The sequence below is a fragment of the Neofelis nebulosa genome, chromosome 7, assembly GCF_028018385.1.
Source record: "Neofelis nebulosa isolate mNeoNeb1 chromosome 7, mNeoNeb1.pri, whole genome shotgun sequence".
In the NCBI taxonomy this organism is placed as follows: Eukaryota; Metazoa; Chordata; class Mammalia; order Carnivora; family Felidae; genus Neofelis; species Neofelis nebulosa.
This window is the reverse complement of record NC_080788.1, coordinates 53,352,191-53,373,584: the sequence shown is the minus strand read 5'-3', so window position 1 is coordinate 53,373,584 and position 21,394 is coordinate 53,352,191. Positions and strand designations below refer to the sequence as shown.

The 21,394-nt window shown below is 36.6% G+C and overlaps 1 protein-coding gene across 5 annotated transcripts in view; it reads right to left on the bottom strand.

The window, feature by feature from the left end:
- The window catches only part of DMXL2 (Dmx like 2), a 151,861-nt gene that overhangs the window by 89,918 nt on the left and 40,549 nt on the right, over positions 1 to 21,394 (bottom strand). For 4 of the 5 annotated variants that reach the window (XM_058737729.1, XM_058737732.1, XM_058737730.1 and 1 more), the window contains exon 7: positions 337 to 515. In XM_058737729.1, coding sequence (XP_058593712.1) covers positions 337 to 515 — 179 coding nt within the window. Of the gene's footprint in view, positions 1 to 336; positions 516 to 17,933; positions 18,057 to 21,394 lie in introns of those variants that run through there. The other variant, XM_058737734.1, reaches the window with a different exon arrangement.

The window sequence follows — 21,394 nt, the reverse complement described above, 5'->3', positions numbered from 1 at the left end:
CCACTAACCATATCAGCTAACACTGCCTACGCACATACTACGTGCAAACACTTTCAATCAATATTTACATACACTAACACATTGAGTCTCACTACCACTCTCTGAGTTAGGTACTATTACCTACAGAGAAGAAAACTGAGGTATAGAGAGCTTAAGAAATTTAGGCAAAAGCTCACAAAGCAAATAACAACAACAGGATTTGAATCAGGCAGTTAACACCCAGAGCCTATGCTCTTCAATTTCATCAGTCAGTGCAGTAAAAAGACCTTTGTTTTCATTATTTTTACAAATACATAAGCAAACAAACCAAAGTTATAGGTAACGCATTTGTCTAACCTGGGCATATACTTGCTAGTTTTACGCCATGAAAAACCTGACACAGCTCGAGGATGTGCCAAATAAACAAAGGAAAACTGGGTAGACGCCTGTCTCCTTTTCACCTCATGATGATCCTGAGGTATAATTGAGGATTTCCAGCCAGTCATAGGATACCACACTTTCAAAAGACAATCATCCTGCAAAAATATATACGTCAATATAAAATTAATCTGAGTATATAAAACTCAAAACATAAGTGATCTGAAGAAACTTTAAGAATTAAGCTACGTATAAAAATTAACATGTAAACTTTATATAGTACAAACTCAAATGTAAAATGATTAAAGAATACTTCTCTTGAAAAATAAATGGGCAGTTTGCTCATTATCAATCTCCTCTGCATAAGGGTGGTTTTCAAATAGAGACTGAAGCCAAATTCCCTCATTTAAATATTCAGGAGTCACAGTAGAGAAGATTCTGAAACCAGATGCCCTTGGATAAGATAAGAAAGGATAAGAACGATGCCATGTCATCAGTCACTGTTATCATCCTTTCCTTTTTGAAGAGATCTGTAAGGGCAAAACCAATCCTTTTTAAATATGAACTGCTTTGGGGTGCCTGGGTGGCTCAGTCGGTTGAGCGTCTGACTTCAGCTCAGGTCATGATCTCACAGTCTGTGGGTTCGAGCCCCACATCTGGCTCTGTGCTGACAGCTTGGAGCCTGCTTCAGATTCTGTGTCTCCCTCTCTCTCTGCCCCTCCCCTGCTCATGCTGTCTCTCTCTGTCTCAAAAATAAATTAAAAACATTTTAAATAAATAAATAAATAAATAAGAACTGCTTCTTAGACTCTAAGTTAGGAATCAGCAACCTTCCCTTGGGCCAGACAGTAAGCTTTGCAGACTACACAACCTCTAATACAGATTCTTTTTTTTTTCCTTACAACTCTTTAAAAATGTAAATACCACAATTTTCTGATCCCCACTCTAAACGAAGTGAAGGCATTTAGGAATCACCTCTATGCCCACTTAATAATATATTTACAAGCGTAACAATAGGCACTAACTTTACCATTCTACTTAGCTCTAAGAATTTTGTTAAAGGCCCAAATAATTTTCTTATTTAACAGAAACTATTTGCTTTATACTGCTTTATCCTCAATAGTGAATAGAGCCTTAAGGGAAATAATAAAATGATATATAATTCATGCAAAAATCTCACCCTAAGAAACAATGAAATTATGTATTCCTGGAACGTGTGTACAGGTCTAAATACTATCACCTGGACTAGACAAACATTTCTGGTTTTTTACCATCTTGGTACTCATTTTCAATTTATACTGCATAATGTAGATTTCTTTTTTTTATTTTATTTTTTATTTTTATTTATTTTTGAGAGAGAGAGAGAGAGACAGAGTGTGAGGAGGGGAGGGGCAGAGAAAGAGGGAGACACAGAATCTGAAACAGGCTCCAGGCTCCGAGCTGTCAGCACAGAGCACAACATGGGGCTCAAAGTCACAAACTGCGAGATCACGACCTGAGCTGAAGTCGGACACTTAACTGACTGAGCCACCCAGGCACCCCTGTATATTTCCACTGAGGTATCATTTATTTGAGTATTTGAATGATACAGCAAATCTCATTAAGTGCTTAGTCTGAGACAAGCACTTAACAATGTACTCGTTCGTTGCTTTCCTCCAAGTACTTTTGTCAACTTAGCATCATTTTCACCTGATCAAATGTACTACATAATCTATAGCAGTGGTTTTAGGCCACATACCATAACAAACACAGAGACACCTCAGAGCCCCCTCAGGATTCATAAAAGGCAGAGCGCCTCCATGAGTAGGTGGCCCCTTTCTCCCATCCCACCAGCATGCCCTCACTCAAATTGAGCAGCCCCACTGTCATCTATTACTGCCTAAAACTAAAACCACACAAAAGTGAATCAGAAATCATTAACAGAAAGATAGCCAGAAAATTTCCAAATATCTGAAAACTAAACAAAACACTTTTAAATTACAAAGAAATTTTTTATTATTTTTTTTAATTTTTTTTTCAACTTTTTTTTTTTTATTTATTTATTTTTGGGACAGAGAGAGACAGAGCATGAACGGGGGAGGGGCAGAGAGAGAGGGAGACACAGAATCGGAAACAGGCTCCAGGCTCCGAGCCATCAGCCCAGAGCCTGACGCGGGGCTCGAACTCACGGACCGCGAGATCGTGACCTGGCTGACGTCGGACGCTTAACCGACTGCGCCACCCAGGCGCCCCCAAAGAAATTTTTTAAATATGTTGAACTGAATGAAAAGGATAGCAAAATATCAAAATTTGGGGGATGCAGCTACATTAGTGCTTAAAAGGAAATGTACTGCTTTAAATGCTTATATCAGAAAAGGAGAAAAGTCCCAAATCAATGGTCTAAGCTTCTACTTGAAGCATCATGTAAAGAAGAACAAAGTGGACCCCGAGTAAATAAATGTAATTGTAAGAAAGAATGGAAATCAATGAAATTAAATACAAAGAAAAGCTAGTGAAATCAATGAACCCAAAGCTACTTTTTGAAAATATCAATAAAACTGATAATAATCTATTTAGAGTAATCAAAAATGTTTAGAGAAAAACACAAATTACCATTATCAATCATGAAAGGAGGGACATGATTACAGATCTTATAAAAATTAAAAGAATAATGAGCGAATACTATGAACAATTTTTCCAAATAAATCCAACAATTTAGTCTAAATGGACAAATTTTTTGAATGACAATTTCAAAAATGAACAAAGAAACATAAAACCTGAATAGCTCTACAGCTCTGGATCAATTAAAATTGTTTAATTCAAAATTTGGAAACTTTCACCAAAACAAAAACAGAAACAAAAGAAAAACCCTAAAACTACAACCAAAACTCTAGGCCCATTGATGAATTTTACCAAATTTAGAGAATAAATAGCACCAGTTCTACATAAATTGATGCATAAAATTGAGAAAAAGGTCTCACTGTATAAAACCAGTATTATTACCCAGATACCAAAACCAAAGACATAAGACAACTTTAAGGAACTATCTTTCATGAATATAGCAAGCCCAATCCAGCAATATATTAAAAACAAAAATCATTATCAAGTGTTTATCTGAGCAAAGTGAATTTAACATTTAAAAATCAATCTTGGAAGATGGCGGCGTAGGAGGACACTGGGCTCACTGGCGTCCTGCTGATCACTTAGATTCCACCTACACCTGCCTAACTAACCCAGAAAACCACCAGAAGACTAGCAGAATGGAGTCTCCAGAGCCAAGTGCAGACGAGAAGCCCACGGAAGAGGGTAGGAAGGGCAGCGAGGCGGTGCGCGCTCCACGGACTGGCGGGAGGGAGTCAGGGCGGAGGGGCAGCCTGCCGGGCAAGCAGAGCCCCCGAGTCTGACTGGCAAAAGCGGAGGGGCCGGACAGAGTGTGTTCCCACAGCAAGCGGGACTTAGCATCTGGGAGGTCATAAGTTAACAGCTCTGCTCAGAAAGTGGGAAGGCTGGAGGATAAAGGGAGGGAGGGTTGCTGAGCCCCGGGACGACAGAGCTCAGTTTGGCGGGTAACAAAGGTGCTCACCAGCGCCATCTCCCTCGCCCATCCCCTAGCCAAAATCCCAAAGGGAACCAGTTCCTGCCAGGGAACTTCCTTGCTCCACGCAAACACCCAACTCTGTGCTTCTGCAGAGCCACCCCTCTGGCAGCGGGTCTGACTCCCTCCCACTGCCACAGGGCCCCTCCTGAAGTGGATCACCAAAGGAGAAGCGAGCTAAGCCTGCCCCTCCTGCCCCCGTGCACCTTGCCTACCCACCCCAGCTAATACGCCAGATCCCCAGCACCACAAGCCTGGCAGTGTGCAAGTAGCCCAGACGGGCCACACCACCCCACAGTGAATCCCGCCCCTAGGAGAGGGGAAGAGAAGGCACACACCAGTCTGACTGTGACCCCAGCGGTGGGCTGGGGGCAGACATCAGGTCGGACTGCGGCCCGGCCCACCAACTCCAGTTATACACCACAGCACAGGGGAAGTGCCCTGCAGGTCCTCACCACTCCAGGGACTATCCAAAATGACCAAACGGAAGAATTCCCCTCAGAAGAATCTCCAGGAAATAACAACAGCCAATGAACTGATCAAAAGGATTTAAATAATATAAGAGAAAGTGAATTTAGAATAATAGTCATAAAATTAATCGCTGGGCTTGAAAACAGTATAGAGGACAGCAAAGAATCTCTTGCTACAGAGATCAAGGGACTCAGGAACAGCCAGAAGGAGCTGAAAAACACTTTAAACGAAATGCAAAATAAAATCGAAACGATGACGGCTCGGATTGAAGACACAGAGGAGAGAATAGGTGAACTAGAAGATAAAGTTATTGAAAAAGAGGAAGCTGAGAAAATGAGAGATTAAAAAAAAATCCAGGAGATGAGGGGAAAATTAGAGAACTAAGTGATAACACTAAAAAGAAATAATATACGCATAATTGGTATCCCAGAGGAGGAAGAGAGAGGGAAAGGTGCTGAAGGTACACTTGAAGAAATAATAGCTGAGAACTTCCCTGAACTGGGGAAGGAAAAAGGCATTGAAATCCAAGAGGCACAGAGAACTCCCTTCAGACTTAACTTGAATCGATCTTCTGCATGACATCTCATAGTGAAACTGGCAAAATACAAGGATAAAGAGAAAATTCTGAAAGCAGCAAGGGATAAACGTGCCCTAACATATAAAGGGAGACCTATAAGACTCGTGACTGATCTCTCTTTTGAAACTTGGCAGGCCAGAAAGGATTGCCACGAGATCTTCAATGTGCTGAACAGAAAAAATATGCAGCCGAGAATCCTTTATCCAGCAAGTCTGTCATTTAGAATAAAAGGAGAGATAAAGGTCTTCCCATATAAACAAAAACTGAAGGAATTTGTCACCACTAAACCAGCCCTACAAGAGATCCTAGGGGGGATCCTGTGAGACAAAGTACCAGAGACATCGCTACAAGAATAAAACATACAGACATCACAATGACTCTAAACCCGTATCTTTCTATAATAACACTGAATGTAAATGGATTAAATGCGCCAACCAAAAGACATAGGGTATCAGAATGGATAAAAAAACAAGACCCATCTATTTGCTGTCTACAAGAGACTCATTTTATATCTGAGGACACCTTTAGATTGAGAGTGAGGGGATGGAGAACTATTTATCATGCTACTGGAAGCCAAAAGAAAGCCGGAGTAGCCATACTTATATCAGACAAACTAGACTTTAAATTAAAGGCTGTAACAAGAGATGAAGAAGGGCATTATATAATAATTACAGGGTCTATCCATCAGGAAGAGCTAACAATTATAAATGTCTATGCGCCGAATACCGGAGCCCCCAAATATATAAAACAATTACTCATAAACATAAGCAACCTTATTGATAAGAATGTGGTAATTGCAGGGGACTTTAACACTCCACTTACAGAAATGGATAGATCATCTAGACACACAGTCAATAAAGAAACAAGGGCCCTGAATGACACATTGGATCAGATGGACTTGACAGATAGATTTAGAACTCTGCATCCCAAAGCAACAGAATATACTTTCTTCTCAAGTGCACATGGAACATTCTCCAAGATAGATCATATACTGGGTCACAAAACAGCCCTTCATAAGTATACAAGAATTGAAATTATACCATGCATACTTTCAGACCACAATGCTATGAAGCTTGAAATCAACCACAGGAAAAAGTCTGGAAAACCTCCAAAAGCATGGAGGTTAAAGAACACCCTACTAAAGAATGAGTGGGTCAACCAGGCAATTAGAGAAGAAATTTAAAAACATATGGAAACAAACGAAAATGAAAATACAACAATCCAAACGCTTTGGGACGCAGTGAAGGCAGTCCTGAGAGGAAAATACATTGCAATCCAGGCCTATCTCAAGAAACAAGAAAAATCCCAAATACAAAATCTAATAGCACACCTAAAGGAAATAGAAGCAGAACAGCAAAGGCAGCCTAAGCCCAGCAGAAGAAGAGAAATAATAAAGATCAGAGCAGAAAAAAACAATATAGAATCTAAAAAAACTGTAGAGCAGATCAATGAAACCAAGAGTTGGGTTTTTGAAAAAATAAACAAAATTGACAAACCTCTAGCCAGGATTCTCAAAAAGAAAAGGGAGATGACCCAAATAGATAAAATCATGAATGAAAATGGAATTATTACAACCGATCCCTCAGAGATACAAGCAGTTATCAGGGAATACTATGAAAAATTATATGCCAACAAATTGGACAACCTGGAAGAAATGGACAAATTCCTAAACACCCACACTCTTCCAAAACTCAATCAGGAGGAAATAGAAAGCTTGAACAGACCCATAACCAGCGAAGAAATTGAATCGGTTATCAAAAATCTCCCAACAAATAAGAGTCCAGGACCAGATGGCTTCCCTGGGGAATTCTACCAGACATTTAAAGCAGAGATAATACCTATCCTTCTCAAGCTATTCCAAGAAATAGAAAGGGAAGGAAAACTTCCAGACTCATTCTATGAAGCCAGTATTACTTTGATTCCTAAACCAGACAGAGACCCAGTAAAAAAAGAGAACTATAGGCCAATATCCCTGATGAATATGGATGCAGAAATTCTCAATAAGATACTAGCAAATCGAATTCAACAGCGTATAAAAAGAATTATTCACCATGATCAAGTGGGATTCATTCCTGGGCTGCAGGGCTGGTTCAACATTCGCAAATCAATCCACGTGATACATCACATTAATAAAAGAAAAGATAAGAACCATATGATCCTGTCAATCGATGCAGAAAAGGCCTTTGACAAAATCCAGCACTCTTTCTTAATAAAAACCCTTGAGAAAGTTGGGATAGAAGGAACATACTTAAACATCATAAAAGCCATTTATGAAAAGCCCACAGCTAACATCATCCTCAATGGGGAAAAACTGAGAGCTTTTTCCCTGAGATCAGGAACACGACAGGGATGCCCACTCTCACCGCTGTTGTTTAACATAGTGTTGGAAGTTCTAGCATCAGTAATCAGACAACAAAAGGAAATCAAAGGCATCAAAATTGGCAAAGATGAAGTCAAGCTTTCACTTTTTGCAGATGACATGATATTATACATGGAAAATCCGATAGACTCCACCAAAAGTCTGCTAGAACTGATACATGAATTCAGCAAAGTTGCAGGACACAAAATCAATGTACAGAAATCAGTTGCATTCTTATACACTAACAATGAAGCAACAGAAAGACAAATAAAGAAACTGATCCCATTCACAATTGCACCAAGAAGCATAAAATACCTAGGAATAAATCTAACCAAAGATGTAAAAGATCTGTATGCTGAAAACTATAGAAAGCTTATGAAGGATATTGAAGAAGATATAAAGAAATGGAAAGACATTCCCTGCTCATGGATTGGAAGAATAAATATTGTCAAAATGTCAATGCTACCCAAAGCTATCTACACATTCAATGCAATCCCAATCAAAATCGCACCAGCATTCTTCTCAAAGCTAGAACAAGCAATCCTAAAATTCATATGGAACCACAAAAGGCCCCGAATAGCCAAAGTAATTTTGAAGAAGAAGACCAAAGCAGGAGGCATCACAATCCCAGACTTTAGCCTCTACTACAAAGCTGTCATCATCAAGACAGCATGGTATTGGCACAAAAACAGACACATAGACCAATGGAATAGAATAGAAACCCCAGAACTAGACCCACAAACGTATGGCCAACTCATCTTTGACAAAGCAGGAAAGAACATCCAATGGAAAAAAGTCTCTTTAACAAATGGTGCTGGGAGAACTGGACAGCAACATGCAGAAGGTTGAAGCTAGACCACTTTCTCACACCATTCACAAAAATAAACTCAAAATGGATAAAGGACCTGAATGTGAGACAGGAAACCATCAAAACCCTAGAGGAGAAAGCAGGAAAAGACCTCTCTGACTTCAGCCATAGCAATCTCTTACTCGACACATCCCCAAAGGCAAGGGAATTAAAGGCAAAAATGAATTACTGGGACCTTATGAAGATAAAAAGCTTCTGCACAGCAAAGGAAACAACAAAACTAAAAGGCAACCAACGGAATGGGAAAAGATATTTGCAAATGACATATCGGACAAAGGGCTAGTATCCAAAATCTATAAAGAGCTCACCGAACTCCACACCCGAAAAACAAATAATCCAGTGAAGAAATGGGCAGAAAACATGAATAGACACTTCTCTAAAGAAGACATCCGGATGGCCAACAGGCACATGAAAAGATGCTCAACGTCGCTCCTTATCAGGGAAATACAAATCAAAACCACACTCAGATATAACCTCACGCCAGTCAGAGTGGCCAAAATGAAGAAATCAGGAGACTATAGATGCTAGAGAGGATGTGGAGAAACGGGAACCCTCTTACACTGTTGGTGGGAATGCAAACTGGTGCAGCCACTCTGGAAAACAGTGTGGAGGTTCCTCAAAAAATTAAAAATAGACCTACCCTATGACCCAGCAATAGCACTGCTAGGAATTTACCCAAAGGATGCAGGAATACTGATGCATAGGGGCACTTGTACCCCAATGTTTATAGCAGCGCTCTCAACAATAGCCAAATTATGGAAAGAGCCTAAATGTCCATCAACTGATGAATGGATAAAGAAATTGTGGTTTATATACACAATGGAGTACTACATGGCAATGAGAAAGAACGAAATATGGCCCTTTGTAGCAACGTGGATGGAACTGGAGAGTGTGATGCTAAGTGAAATAAGCCATACAGAGAAAGACAGATACCATATGGTTTCACTCTTATGTGGATCCTGAGAAACTTAACAGAAACCCATGGGGGAGGGGAAAGAAAAAAAAAAAAAAAAAGAGGTTAGAGTGGGAGAGAGCCAAAGCATAAGAGACTCTTAAAAACTGAGAACAAACTGAGGGTTGATGGGGGGTGAGAGGGAGGGGAGGGTGGGTGATGGGTATTGAGGAGGGCACCTTTTGGGATGAGCACTGGGTGTTGTATGGAAACCAATTTGACAATAAATTTCATATATTGAAAAAAAATAATAAAAATAAAAAAATAAAAATAAATAAAAAATAAAAAATAAAAATCAATCTCTGGGGTGCCTGGGTGGCTCAGTCAGATGAGCATCTGACTTCAGCTCAGGTCATGATCTCACAGTTCGTGGGTTTAAGCTCCACATCAGGTTCTGTGCTGACAGCTCAGAGCCTGGAATCTGCTTGGGATTCTGTGCCTCCCTCTCTCTCTGTCCCTCCCTGGCTCGCACTCAATCTCACTCTCTGTCAAAAATAAATAAACATTAAAAAAATATTTAAAAAAATCAATCACTGTAATTTACCATCTTAAAAAAAGAAAACACAACTCCTATAATTATCTTAATATATACAGAAGAAGAAACTGACAAAAATAAACATTAATTCATGAGGGAAATAAAAGCTGTTCTGCAAACTAGGAATAGAAGGAACAGAAGGGAATATCCTCAACCTAATTAAGTACATCTACAGTAAACCTACAATTGATGACATATATAATGGGGAAAGACTGAATGCTTTTCCTAGAAGTTGGTCCTAGTACTCTCAATAAGTTGAGCAAGGGAAAAAATAAATAGAAATAGAATAAAAATAGAAAATATTCACAGAAAAATAGAAAAAAACATACAGATTAGAAAGGAAGAAGTGAAATGGTCTTTTTTCACAAAACCCTAAGGAATCTACAAAAAAAAAAAAAAAAAAAAAAAAGAAAGAAAAAGACTTAGACCTAATATCAAGGTCTTAAGACTAAAGATCAAAAGTCAAACAGCAATTTTCTTTCTACATGTTAGCAATCATTGGAAATATAATTTGTTTAAATGCCTTTTACATTAGGAAAATAAACTTAAATTATGTATAAGACATGTATGCTAAAAACTTTACAAAATACAAAATAAGACAAAGAAGACCTAAATAAAAAGAGAAACATACCATCTTCATGGATCTGGAAAACAAATGTTACTGATCCGATTCTTCCCAAACTGATCAATAAAGATACAATGTGAACATAACCAAAATCACAGCAGACTTTTTGGTAGAAACTGACTGCCTTCTAAAATTTGTATGACATCAAAGAAATAATACCACCAAAAATATAATGTTTATTTATATTTGAGAGTGTAAGCAGGGGAGGGGCAGAGAAAGAGAGAGAGAGAGAGAGAAAGACACAGAATCGGAAGAGGCTCACCAAAAATATTTTTAAAGAAAAATAAAGTTAGAGGACTTACACTACCCAATTTCAAAACTTACTATAAAGCTATGTAAAGTAGGAAAGATAGTAGAGTACAAGGATCCTGACCCTTACCTCCTCTAACAGAAACAACAAGGTCAACAATATGCACTGCAATTCACTCTGAAAACAACGTGAAGACTGGCAGAACAGATCTTCCACAGCTAACCATAGAGATGATCACACTGAAAAGGGTAGGAAGGGCAGAGACTTGACTGGGAACCAAACCCTTGGCCTGGCTACACACAAACAGGAGGAGCAAGGGGATCAGACCCCACACTAGACACCCCCAGCCCTGGAGACCTGCACTGAGAAAGTGAGTCCCCATAATATATGGCTTTAAAAATCAGCTGGGCTTCACTCTAAGATAGCCAGAGGCTATAGAAAAGTGAGTTTCTGCCCTTACAGAGCCAGTATGCCAAATAACTCAGCTCAAGACACAGCATAAAAGAAGCAGAATGAAAACAGCCTAAGATATATGTGAAGAAGATACACTAATTTTAGAATGTGTGCCAGAGAGGCAGGGATTTGCAGGAGCATTTTCTGTCAACAAAAGTGCTGGCCAGCACCATTTTTTCTTGCTTTCCCCTATCTTAGATAGCCAGAAGCTTTCCACAGCCAGTCCTGACACTCCATCTGCCAGCATGCTCTGCCTAGAGTACTCCTACAACCTGCCCCAACCAACCAGCCAGCCCTAGCAGGCACACTTCCAAAGCAGCACCCAGCCCACCACACCTAGCTCAATGCATACACCCAGGATGAGTACACCCCCTAGCACAGCCACACAGGTCATAGCTCAACCACAAAGGAGGGTACACACAGCCCACACCGGGAAGCCCCTGGAAACCCCAGGGCACCTGGTTCTAGTGACCAGAGGGGACTGCACTGCAAAGTACCACAGGACCCGTTCTATATACAAGGCCACCACTTTCAAGACCAAGAGATACAGCTGACCTACCTAATACAAAGAAACAAACACAAGAGAATGAGAGAAAATGAGAAGACAGAAGAATACATCCCAAATGAAAGAATAAGACAAAATTACACAGCAAAAGAGCTAAACAAAACAGAGACAAGCAATACGCCCAATTAAGAGTTCAAAGTAATGCTCACAAAGATGCTTACCAGAAACTGAGAGAAGAGTGAATGAACTCATTGAGAACTTCAACAAAGAGATAGAAAGTATAAAAAATAACCAATCAGAGGTGAATAACACAATAACTGAAAAGAAAAATACATTAGAGAGACTCAACAGTAGATTAGAGGATAAAGAACGAATCAGCTAGTTGGAAGACACAATAATGGAAAGCATCCAAGCTGAACAGCATAAAGGAAAAAAGTCATAAAAAATGAAGCTAGGTTAAGGGATCTCTGTGATATCATCAAGCATAGTAACATTCACATAAGGATCCTAGAAGAAGAAGAGAGAGAAGAGAATAGAAAATTTATTTGAAGAAATATTACCTAAAAACCTCCCTAACGTGGGGAAGGAAAACAGATATCCAGGCCCAGGAAGCAAAGAAAGCCCCAAACAAGATGAACCCAAGGAGGTCCACACCAAGATGCACAACAATGAAAATGGCAAAAATTAAAGATAAAGAGAGAATCATAAAAGCAGCCAAAGAAAATGGTTACATACAAGAGAAACTCCGTAAGGTTATCAGCTGCTTCTTTCAGCAGAAACTTTTGCAGACCAATAGAGAATGGCAGGATATATTCAAAGCGCTGAAAGGAAGAAAAACTAAGAACACTCTACAATGAAGAATACTACAACCAAGAATACTCTACCAGGCAAGGTGATCATTCAGAACTAAAGGAAAGATAAGGAGTTTCCCAGACAAATAAAAGTTAATTAAAAAAGAGTTCATCACCTCTGAACCGGCCTTGTAAGAAATATTAAGGGAACTCTTTTAAGTAGACAGAAAAGGCCATAACTAGAAGAAAACTATAAAAGAAAAACTTTTACTAGCAAAAATAAACATATAGTCAAGAGAGTAAATCAATCATTTTCAAAGCTGGTGGAAGGTTAAAACACAAAAGTAGTGAAATCAATTATACATACAAAAGTTGGTCAAGGTATATACAAAATTAAGAGATGTAAAATATGATACAATATGCATAAAACTTGAGTAAAAATGTATGTGCTTTTTTAATTTTTTTTTTACATTTTTTATTTATTTTTGATAGAGAGAGCACAAGTGGGGAAGGGGCAGAGAGAGACGGAGACACAAAATCTGAAGCAGGCTCCAGGCTCTGAGCTGTCAGCACAGAGCCCGACGCACGGCTCAAACTCACAAACCACGAGATCATGACCTGAGACGAGGTCGGACGCTTAACCGACTGAGCCACCCAGGCGCCCCTGTTGTGCTTTTATAATGTGTTTGAACTTAAACAAACATTAACTCAATACAGACTTATATAGAGTATTATATATAAACTCCATGGCAACAACAAACCAAAGATGCACAATAGATACACTAAAAATAAAGAAAGAATCCCAAATTTAACACTAAAGAAAACCATAAAATCACAGGGGAGAGAGCAAGAAAGAAACAGAGATGAACTATAAAGAAACTAGAATACAATTAACAAAATGGCAAGAAGTACATACCTATCAATAATTACTTTAACTGTAAATAATGCTATAATAAACACAGGAATACATGTATCTTTTTAAATTATTGTTTTGTTTTCTTTGGGTAAGTACCCATCAATGGAATTACTGGATCATACAGTAATTCTTTTAATTTCTGAGAAACGTCCATACTCTTTTCCATAGTGGCTGTACTAGCTTGCATTCCCATTAACAGTGCACAAGGTTGCTTTCTCTCCACATCCTCGTCAACATTTGTTATTTCTTGTGTTTTTTATTTAAGCCATTCTGACAATTGTGAGGTGATCTCATTGTGGTTTTGATTTGCACATCCTGATGACTAGTGATGTTGAGCACTTTTCATTTGTCTGTTGGCCATCTGTATGTCTTCTTTAGAAAAATATCTATTCAGGGGCACCTGGGTGGCTCAGTCGGTTGAGTGTCCGACTACGGCTCAGGTCATGATCTCGCGGTCTGTGGGTTTGAACCCCGGGTTGGGCTCTGTGCTGACAGCTCAGATCCTGGAGCCTGTTTTGGATTCTGTGTCTCCCTGTCTCTCTGACCCTCTACCATTCATGATCTCTCTCTGTCTCAAAAATAAACAAACGTTAAAAAAAAAAAAAAAAAGAAAAATGTCTCTTCAGGTCCTCTGCCCATTTTTAATTGTATTATGGGGGGGGGGGGGGTTGGTGCGGAGTTGTACTAGTTTTTTATATATTTCATATACTAACCTTTTATCAAATATATAATTTGCGAATATCTTCTCCCATTTAGTAGATTGTGTTTTGTTTTGTTGATGATTGATGATTTCCTTCACTGTGCAAAAGCTTTTTATTCAGTACAGCTGATGTCATATGTGGAATTTAAGAAACAAAATAAATGTACAAAGGAAAAAAATGAAAAACCAGACTCTTAAATATAGAGAACTGGTGGTTTCCAGAGGGGAGGTGGGAGGGGTGGATGGGTAAAGTAGGTGATGGGAATTAAGAGTACAGTTACTGTGATGAGCACAGAGTAATGTACAGAATTATTAAATCATTATATTGTACACATGAAAACTAATATTATACTGTATGTTATACTTGAATTTTAAAAATAAATTAAAATTTTAAAAACAAAAAAACAATACTCATCTATATGCTGCCTACAAGACTCATTTCAGACCTAAAGACAATACAGACAAAGTGAAGGGATTATGAAAGATATTCGATGCAAATGGAGGAGAAAAAAAAAGCTGAGGTAGCACTCATATCAGATAACACAGACTTAAAAACAAAAACTGTAAAAAGACAAAAAAGGGCTTTACATAATAATAAAGAGATCACTCCAACAAGAGGCTATAACAGTTGTAAATATCTATGCACCCAATACAGGAGCACCTAAAGATATAAGGCAAATATTAACAGACATAAATGGAGGAATTTATAGCAACCCAAAAATAGTACAGAACTTAAATATCCCAATACCCCACTTGCATTAATGGATAGGTCATCCAGAAAGAAAATCAATAAGGAAACAGTGTCTTTGAACAACACATTAGACCAGATGGACTTAACAGAACATTCCACCCCAAAACAGCAGAATACATTCTTTTCAAGTACACACAGAACATTCTCCAGGATAGGTCACATTAGGCCAAAATAAGTCTTTAAATAAATTTGAGAAGACTGAAATCATATCAACCATCTTTTCTAACTACAACAGTATGAACTAGAAATCAATTATAATAAAAAAAAAAACTGAAAGAAAAAAACAAATACATGAAGTTTGCAAAACAAGATGCTACTAAACAACCAATGAGTCAATGAAAAAATCAAAGAAGAAATAACAAAAACATGGAGACAAATGAAAATGAAAAACAATGGTCCAAAATCTGTGGAATGCAACAAAAGTAGTTCTAAGAGGGAAGTTTAGAGAGATACAAGTGTACCTCAAGAAACAAACAAATCTCAATCTAACCTCACAGCTAAAGAAACTAGAAAAAGGACAAAGCCCAAAATGAGTAGAAGAAAGGAAATAATAAAAATTAGAGTATAAATAAATGAAATAGAGAATAAAAATGAATAGAAAAGATCAATGTGACTAAGAGCTAATGCTTTGAAAAGATAAATTTATTAAGCCTTTAGCCAGACTAATAAAGAAAAAACACAGAGGACATAAAATCAGAAATGAAAGAGAAATTACAACCAATACCACAGAAATACATAAAAATTACAGATTGTGACAAAGAAAACTATATGCCAACAAACTGAACTTAGAAAAAAATGGATAAATTCCTACAAACATCAATCTCCCAAAACTGAATCATAAAGAAATAGAAAATCTGAACAGACCAATTACTAGCAATCAAGTTGAACTGGTAATCAAAAACTGCCAATAAACAAAAGTCCAGTACCTGATGGCTTCACAAGTGAATTCTACCAAATATTTAAAGAAGAGTTAATACCTATCTTTCTAAAGTATTCCAAAAAATAGAAGAGGGAGAAATCCTTCTAAATTCATTCTATGAGGCCAGCATTACCCTGATACCACAACCAGACACAAAGACACACACACACACACACACACACACACACACACACACACACGAAAGGGAAGGGAAGGGAAGGGAAGGGAAGGGAAGGGAAGGGAAGGAAAATAAACATAAAAATAAAAACCAAAACAAAAATAAAATAGTTATACAATTCTGGCCAAAAAATTATAGGTTACATCATAATCCTTATGAACGTAGATGCAAAACTCCTCAACAAAATCTTAGCAAACCAATTCAAAAATAAATTAAAATTTATAAAAAATTAAAATTCACCACAATTAAGTAGGATTTATTCCAGGATGCAAGGATGGTTCAATTTATGCAAATAAATCAGCATGACATATTACATTAACAAAATTAAGGATAAAGTTCCTAAGATCATCTTAACTGATGCAGAGAAAGCATTTGACAAACATCCATTCTTGATAAAAACTAAACAAAGTAGTATAGAGTGAACATACCTCAACATTATAAAAGCCATATATAACAAACCCACAGCTAACATCAAACTCAATGGTAAAAAGCTAAAACCTTTCTCCTAAGATCAGAAACAAAACAAAAATGTCCACTCTCACCATTATCATTCACCACAGTACTGGAAGTCCTAGCCATAGTAATCAGACAAGAGAAAGGAAAGAAAAGGCATTTTGAAGTATAACTGTTAGTATTTGCAAATGACACACTACATATAAAAAACCCTAAAAATTCCACCAAAAAACTATCATACCTACTAAATGAAATCCATAAAGTTGGAGGATACAAAATCAATATAGAGAAATCTGATGCATTTCTATACACTAATAACAAAATAGTAAAAAAGAAATTAAGAAAACAATCCCATTTACTATTGAATCAAAAATAATAAAATTCCTAGGAATGTATTTAACCAAAGAGGTGAAAGAACCATACATTGAAAACTAGAAGACCCTGATGAAAGAAATTAAAGAAGATATAAACAAATGGAAAGATAACACTGTATTCATAGACTGGAAGAATTAATATTGTAAAAATGTCTACACTACTCAAAGCAATCTATAGATTCAGTGCAATCCTTATCAAAATGCCAACAGTATTTTTCACAGAACTAGAACAAGAAATCCTAAAATATATATGGAACTACAAAAGACCCTGAATAGCAAAAGCAATCTTGACAAAGTACATAAATCTGTCAATATGCACTGAACTGTACACATAAAATATACATTTTATCTTATCTTAACTATATTTCAGTAAAGTTAATTGTAAAAAGGAAACAACAGGACAAGATTTATATACAAGGATGCTCATATTTAACAGCAATAGAAAAAACAGAACTATTTAATGTTCATTAATAGTTATCTGGTTAAGTTAAAACACATATTCATTAATATAATGGGAAATAATGTCACCTTTAAAAAGAATTGCTGTGCATTGACACAGCAATCTTATACGTTAAGTGAAAAAGACAATTTAAAGAATATGACCTAATTTGAGTATGTGTGTATATGCACACATACTTCCATGTGGCTTACAAAGAAACAAAAAGTCTGAAAGAATATATACTGAATAGAAAACAGTGAACTTTTTTATTTAAGGTAGGACTATTTGGCAGAGGATTTTCATTTTCTCTGCATGTTTTTTACAATACATTATCACATTTAAAAAGTAAAGATAATTCCATTTTAAAGAAGGAAAAAAGGTCAAGAAGCCAATCCTTAAATAACCAAAACATTGAATCTAAGAACACGGAAGTGATTTCAAGAGGAAGAAAACCTTCTGGAAACATTCTGTAGCCTACTGCTTTCCTTCCTGCCAAAATCACCCTCATCAAAAATTCTTATCCAAGCCCTTAAAAAGCCCAGTATTTTACTCAAAAGCATTAATCCTCTATTAAAAAAAAAAAAAGTTTCCAAAGAAAATAGAATTTTAAACCACTTTCAAATTTTACAAAATAACCAACTCTTATAGAAAGTGTTCAAATATAAACTTTATAAACCTAAAAAATTTAAATAAATACATATCAAGCAAAGCAAACAATTCTTTAACTGAAGATTTGACCAGGTACACATTGTGGGGGGAAAAAACAGCTCTTTAACAAGTAAGACTTTAAAGTTCAGATAAAAAGTTAAATTACTATTAAGCCCCCCAAAAATAGAAAGTACTCAATGAACTGAAATACTAAAAATATTAAAAATTCTCAAGGTACCTGATTTTGAGTCCCACAACACCTGAACTGAAACCCTGTCATATGTAGCAGAGGCGGTGGAAAATGCCTTCTAGTGGTAGATCACACAGTTACCATCTGTTTCATCAAGTCAGACAAACTTGGCTTTGTTAACAGAAGCAGAACAGATGGGGGGGGGGGGGGGGGAGGGAAGTGCCAACATTACAAAGTTAGTTTCTGTTCTTTTTTCATGAAGATCTTAAATAGATGTAGTATCTTCTCAAAAATGTGAGGAAATAAGCTTTTTAAACCCACGACACATTTTATTAACCTCTAAAGGATCCTTACCAGTAAGGCATTCTTATCTTTCCATTAGAATTACAGAATGCTTATCTCTTAGGAGAATTAGGAGAATTTAATGCAAAGAAAGCATGACTAATACTTGGGGAAAAATGATAATCAACTGCTAAGGCTATTGTAATAAAAATTCAAAGAAAAAAAACCTAAGTATTATGGAACATGCAAACAGAACCACCTTTGAGGAGCATGAAATCTAGATGTCCCATTTGAGAGGATGTGCTTTTTTAGTCTTATTAGTGTGTCTGAAGTACAAAGGAATCTTTTGGATTCATTAGAGATGAGAGTTCAAATTCAGTAGATGTTCAAACAATGAATACTGATCATCTTACACAGGTCATTAATAGTTTTTAATGTACCACATGACCCTCTCGTCAAAAGATCATATATCCTAAAATAGTCTCAAAATTGTGACACACAGCTGAGGCAAACATAACACAATGAGTAAGCAAAGAGAGACAATCAGAAACATTAAGATTACATGAGGGACTATTCCAAAAAATAAAAGAGGAAGGAAAATTCATTCTATGAAGCCAACATTACCCTGATACCAAAACCAGATAAAGACACTACAAAGAAAACTACAGGCCAATATCTCTGATGAATATAGATGCAAAAATCCTAAACAAAATATTACCAAACTGAATCCAAGAATCCTTTTAAAAACTCATTCACTCCAACCAAGTGAGATGTATTCCAGGGATGCAAGGGTGGTTCAGTATTCACAAATCAATCAACATGATACATCACATTAACAAGAAAAAGGATAAAAACCATATAATCTCAATAGATGTACAAAAAGCATTTGACAGAGTACAACATGCAATCATGATGAAACCCCTCAACAAAGTAGGCTTAGAGGGAACATACCTCAACAAAATAAAGGCTACCTATGAAAAAACCCACAGCTAACATCATACTCAATGTTGAAAAACTGAGAGACCTTCCTCTAAGAGGACAAGACAAGAATATCCACTCTCACTTTTATTCAACATAATACTGTAAGTCCTAGCCAAAACAATAAGAGAAAAAGAAATAAAAGGTATCCAAATTGGTAAGAAATAAATGAAATTTTCACCATTTGCATATGATATGATACTGTCTACAGAAAACCCTAAAGATTCTACCAAAAACTACTAGAACTGATGAATGGATTCAGTAAAATCACAGTATACAAAATGAATACACAGAATCCTGTTGCATTTCCATACACTAATAATGAGGTAGCAGAAAAAGAAATTAAGAAAACAATCCCATTTACAACAGTACCAAAAAGAATAAAATTAAACTTAACCAGGGAGGTGAAATACCTGTACTCTAAAAATTATAAAAATTTGAAGGTGACACAAACAAATGGAAAGATATTCCATGCTCATGGGCTGGAAGAATTAATGTTGTTAAAATGTCCATAGTATCCAAAGCAATCTACAGATTCAATACAATCCCTATCAAAATATTACCAACATTTTCATAGAACAAGAACAAATAATTCTCAAATTTGTATGGAACCACAAAGACTCCAAATAGCCAGAGCAATCTTGAAAACAAATGAGAAAGGTGAAAGTATCAGAATCCCAGATTTCAAGATATATTACAAAGCTGTAGTAATCAAAACAGTATGGTGCTGTCACAAAAAGAGACACATAGATCAATGGAACAGAATAGAGAGCCCAGAAATAAATCCACGATTATATGGTCAATTAATCTATGACAAAAGTGGCAAAAATATACAATGCAAAGAAGACCATCTCTTCAACAAACAGGGCTAGAAAAGCTGGACAACTACATGCAAAAGAATGAAACTGGACCACTTTCTTGCACCATATACAAAAATAAACTCAAAATGGATTAAAGACCTAAATGTGAGACCTGAAACTGTAAAACTCCTAGAAGAAAACAGGCAGTAATTTCTTTGACATAAGCCATTGAAACATTTTCTAGATTTGTCTCCTGAAGCAAGGGAAACAAAAGCTAAATGAAACTATTGGGGCTATACCAAAATAAAAAGATTTTATACAGTGAAGAAAACCATCAACAAAACAAAAAGGCAACCTACTGAATGATATATGCAAATTATTTATCTGGTAAGGGTTTAATATCCAAAACATATAAAGAACTTATACAACACACACACACAAAAACCACACAAATAATCCAATTTAAAAAATGGGCAGAGGACATGTATAGACATCTTTGCAAAGAAGACATACAGATGGCCAACAGACACATGAAAAAAATGCTTAACACTAGTCATCACGAAATGCATGTCAAAACCACAATATCACTTCACACTTGTCAGAATGGCTAAAATCAAAAACACAAGAAATAACAAGTGTTGGTGAGGATGTGCAGAAAAAGGAACCCTCGTGCACTTTTGGTGGAAATGCAAATTGGTGCAGCCACTTTGGAAAACATTACGGATGTTCCTCAAAATATTAAATATAGAATTACCATATAATCCAGTAATTTCACTGATGGGCATTTAACCAAAGAAAACAAAAGCACTAATTTGAAGGATATATGCAATGCTGTATTTACCGCAGCATTATTTACAATCACCAAGATATAGAAGCAACCTAAATGTCCATCAAAAGATGAATGGATAAAGAAGATATGGTGTGTACACACACACAGACCGAAATACTACTCAGCCATAAAAAAGAATGAAATCTTGACATCTGCAACAACACAGATGGACCTAGAGGGTAGAAGGTAGACTTAGAGAAGATAGACATCTTGTAATTTACATTAATATACTATTCTTACTTGAATCCAATTACATGCATTTTAATATATTTTATAAGACTTCTATTTCATGTGATCATGTCCAGATACAGATCTGCTAAAGAGCTAAATTTTACTCTGAGAAAACTCAATAGCTTTCAGACTGTTTCAGCCTTAAAAACAAAATTAGTCTGTAACATATAAATGGATAATGATGTGCTATTAACTGCTTATATACTACAAAATGGTCACTTGATTCACTCAAACAATAAATCTTTACTCAATGCGGGCACTGTATAAACTGATGGGGATAAAAAAATAATAAAAAAAAATAAACTGATGGGAATATAGTTAGGAGAAGGGAAGGAAGAGATAGAAGACAACAAAATATAATTGCTAGTTGTACAGAGCTTATACTCAAG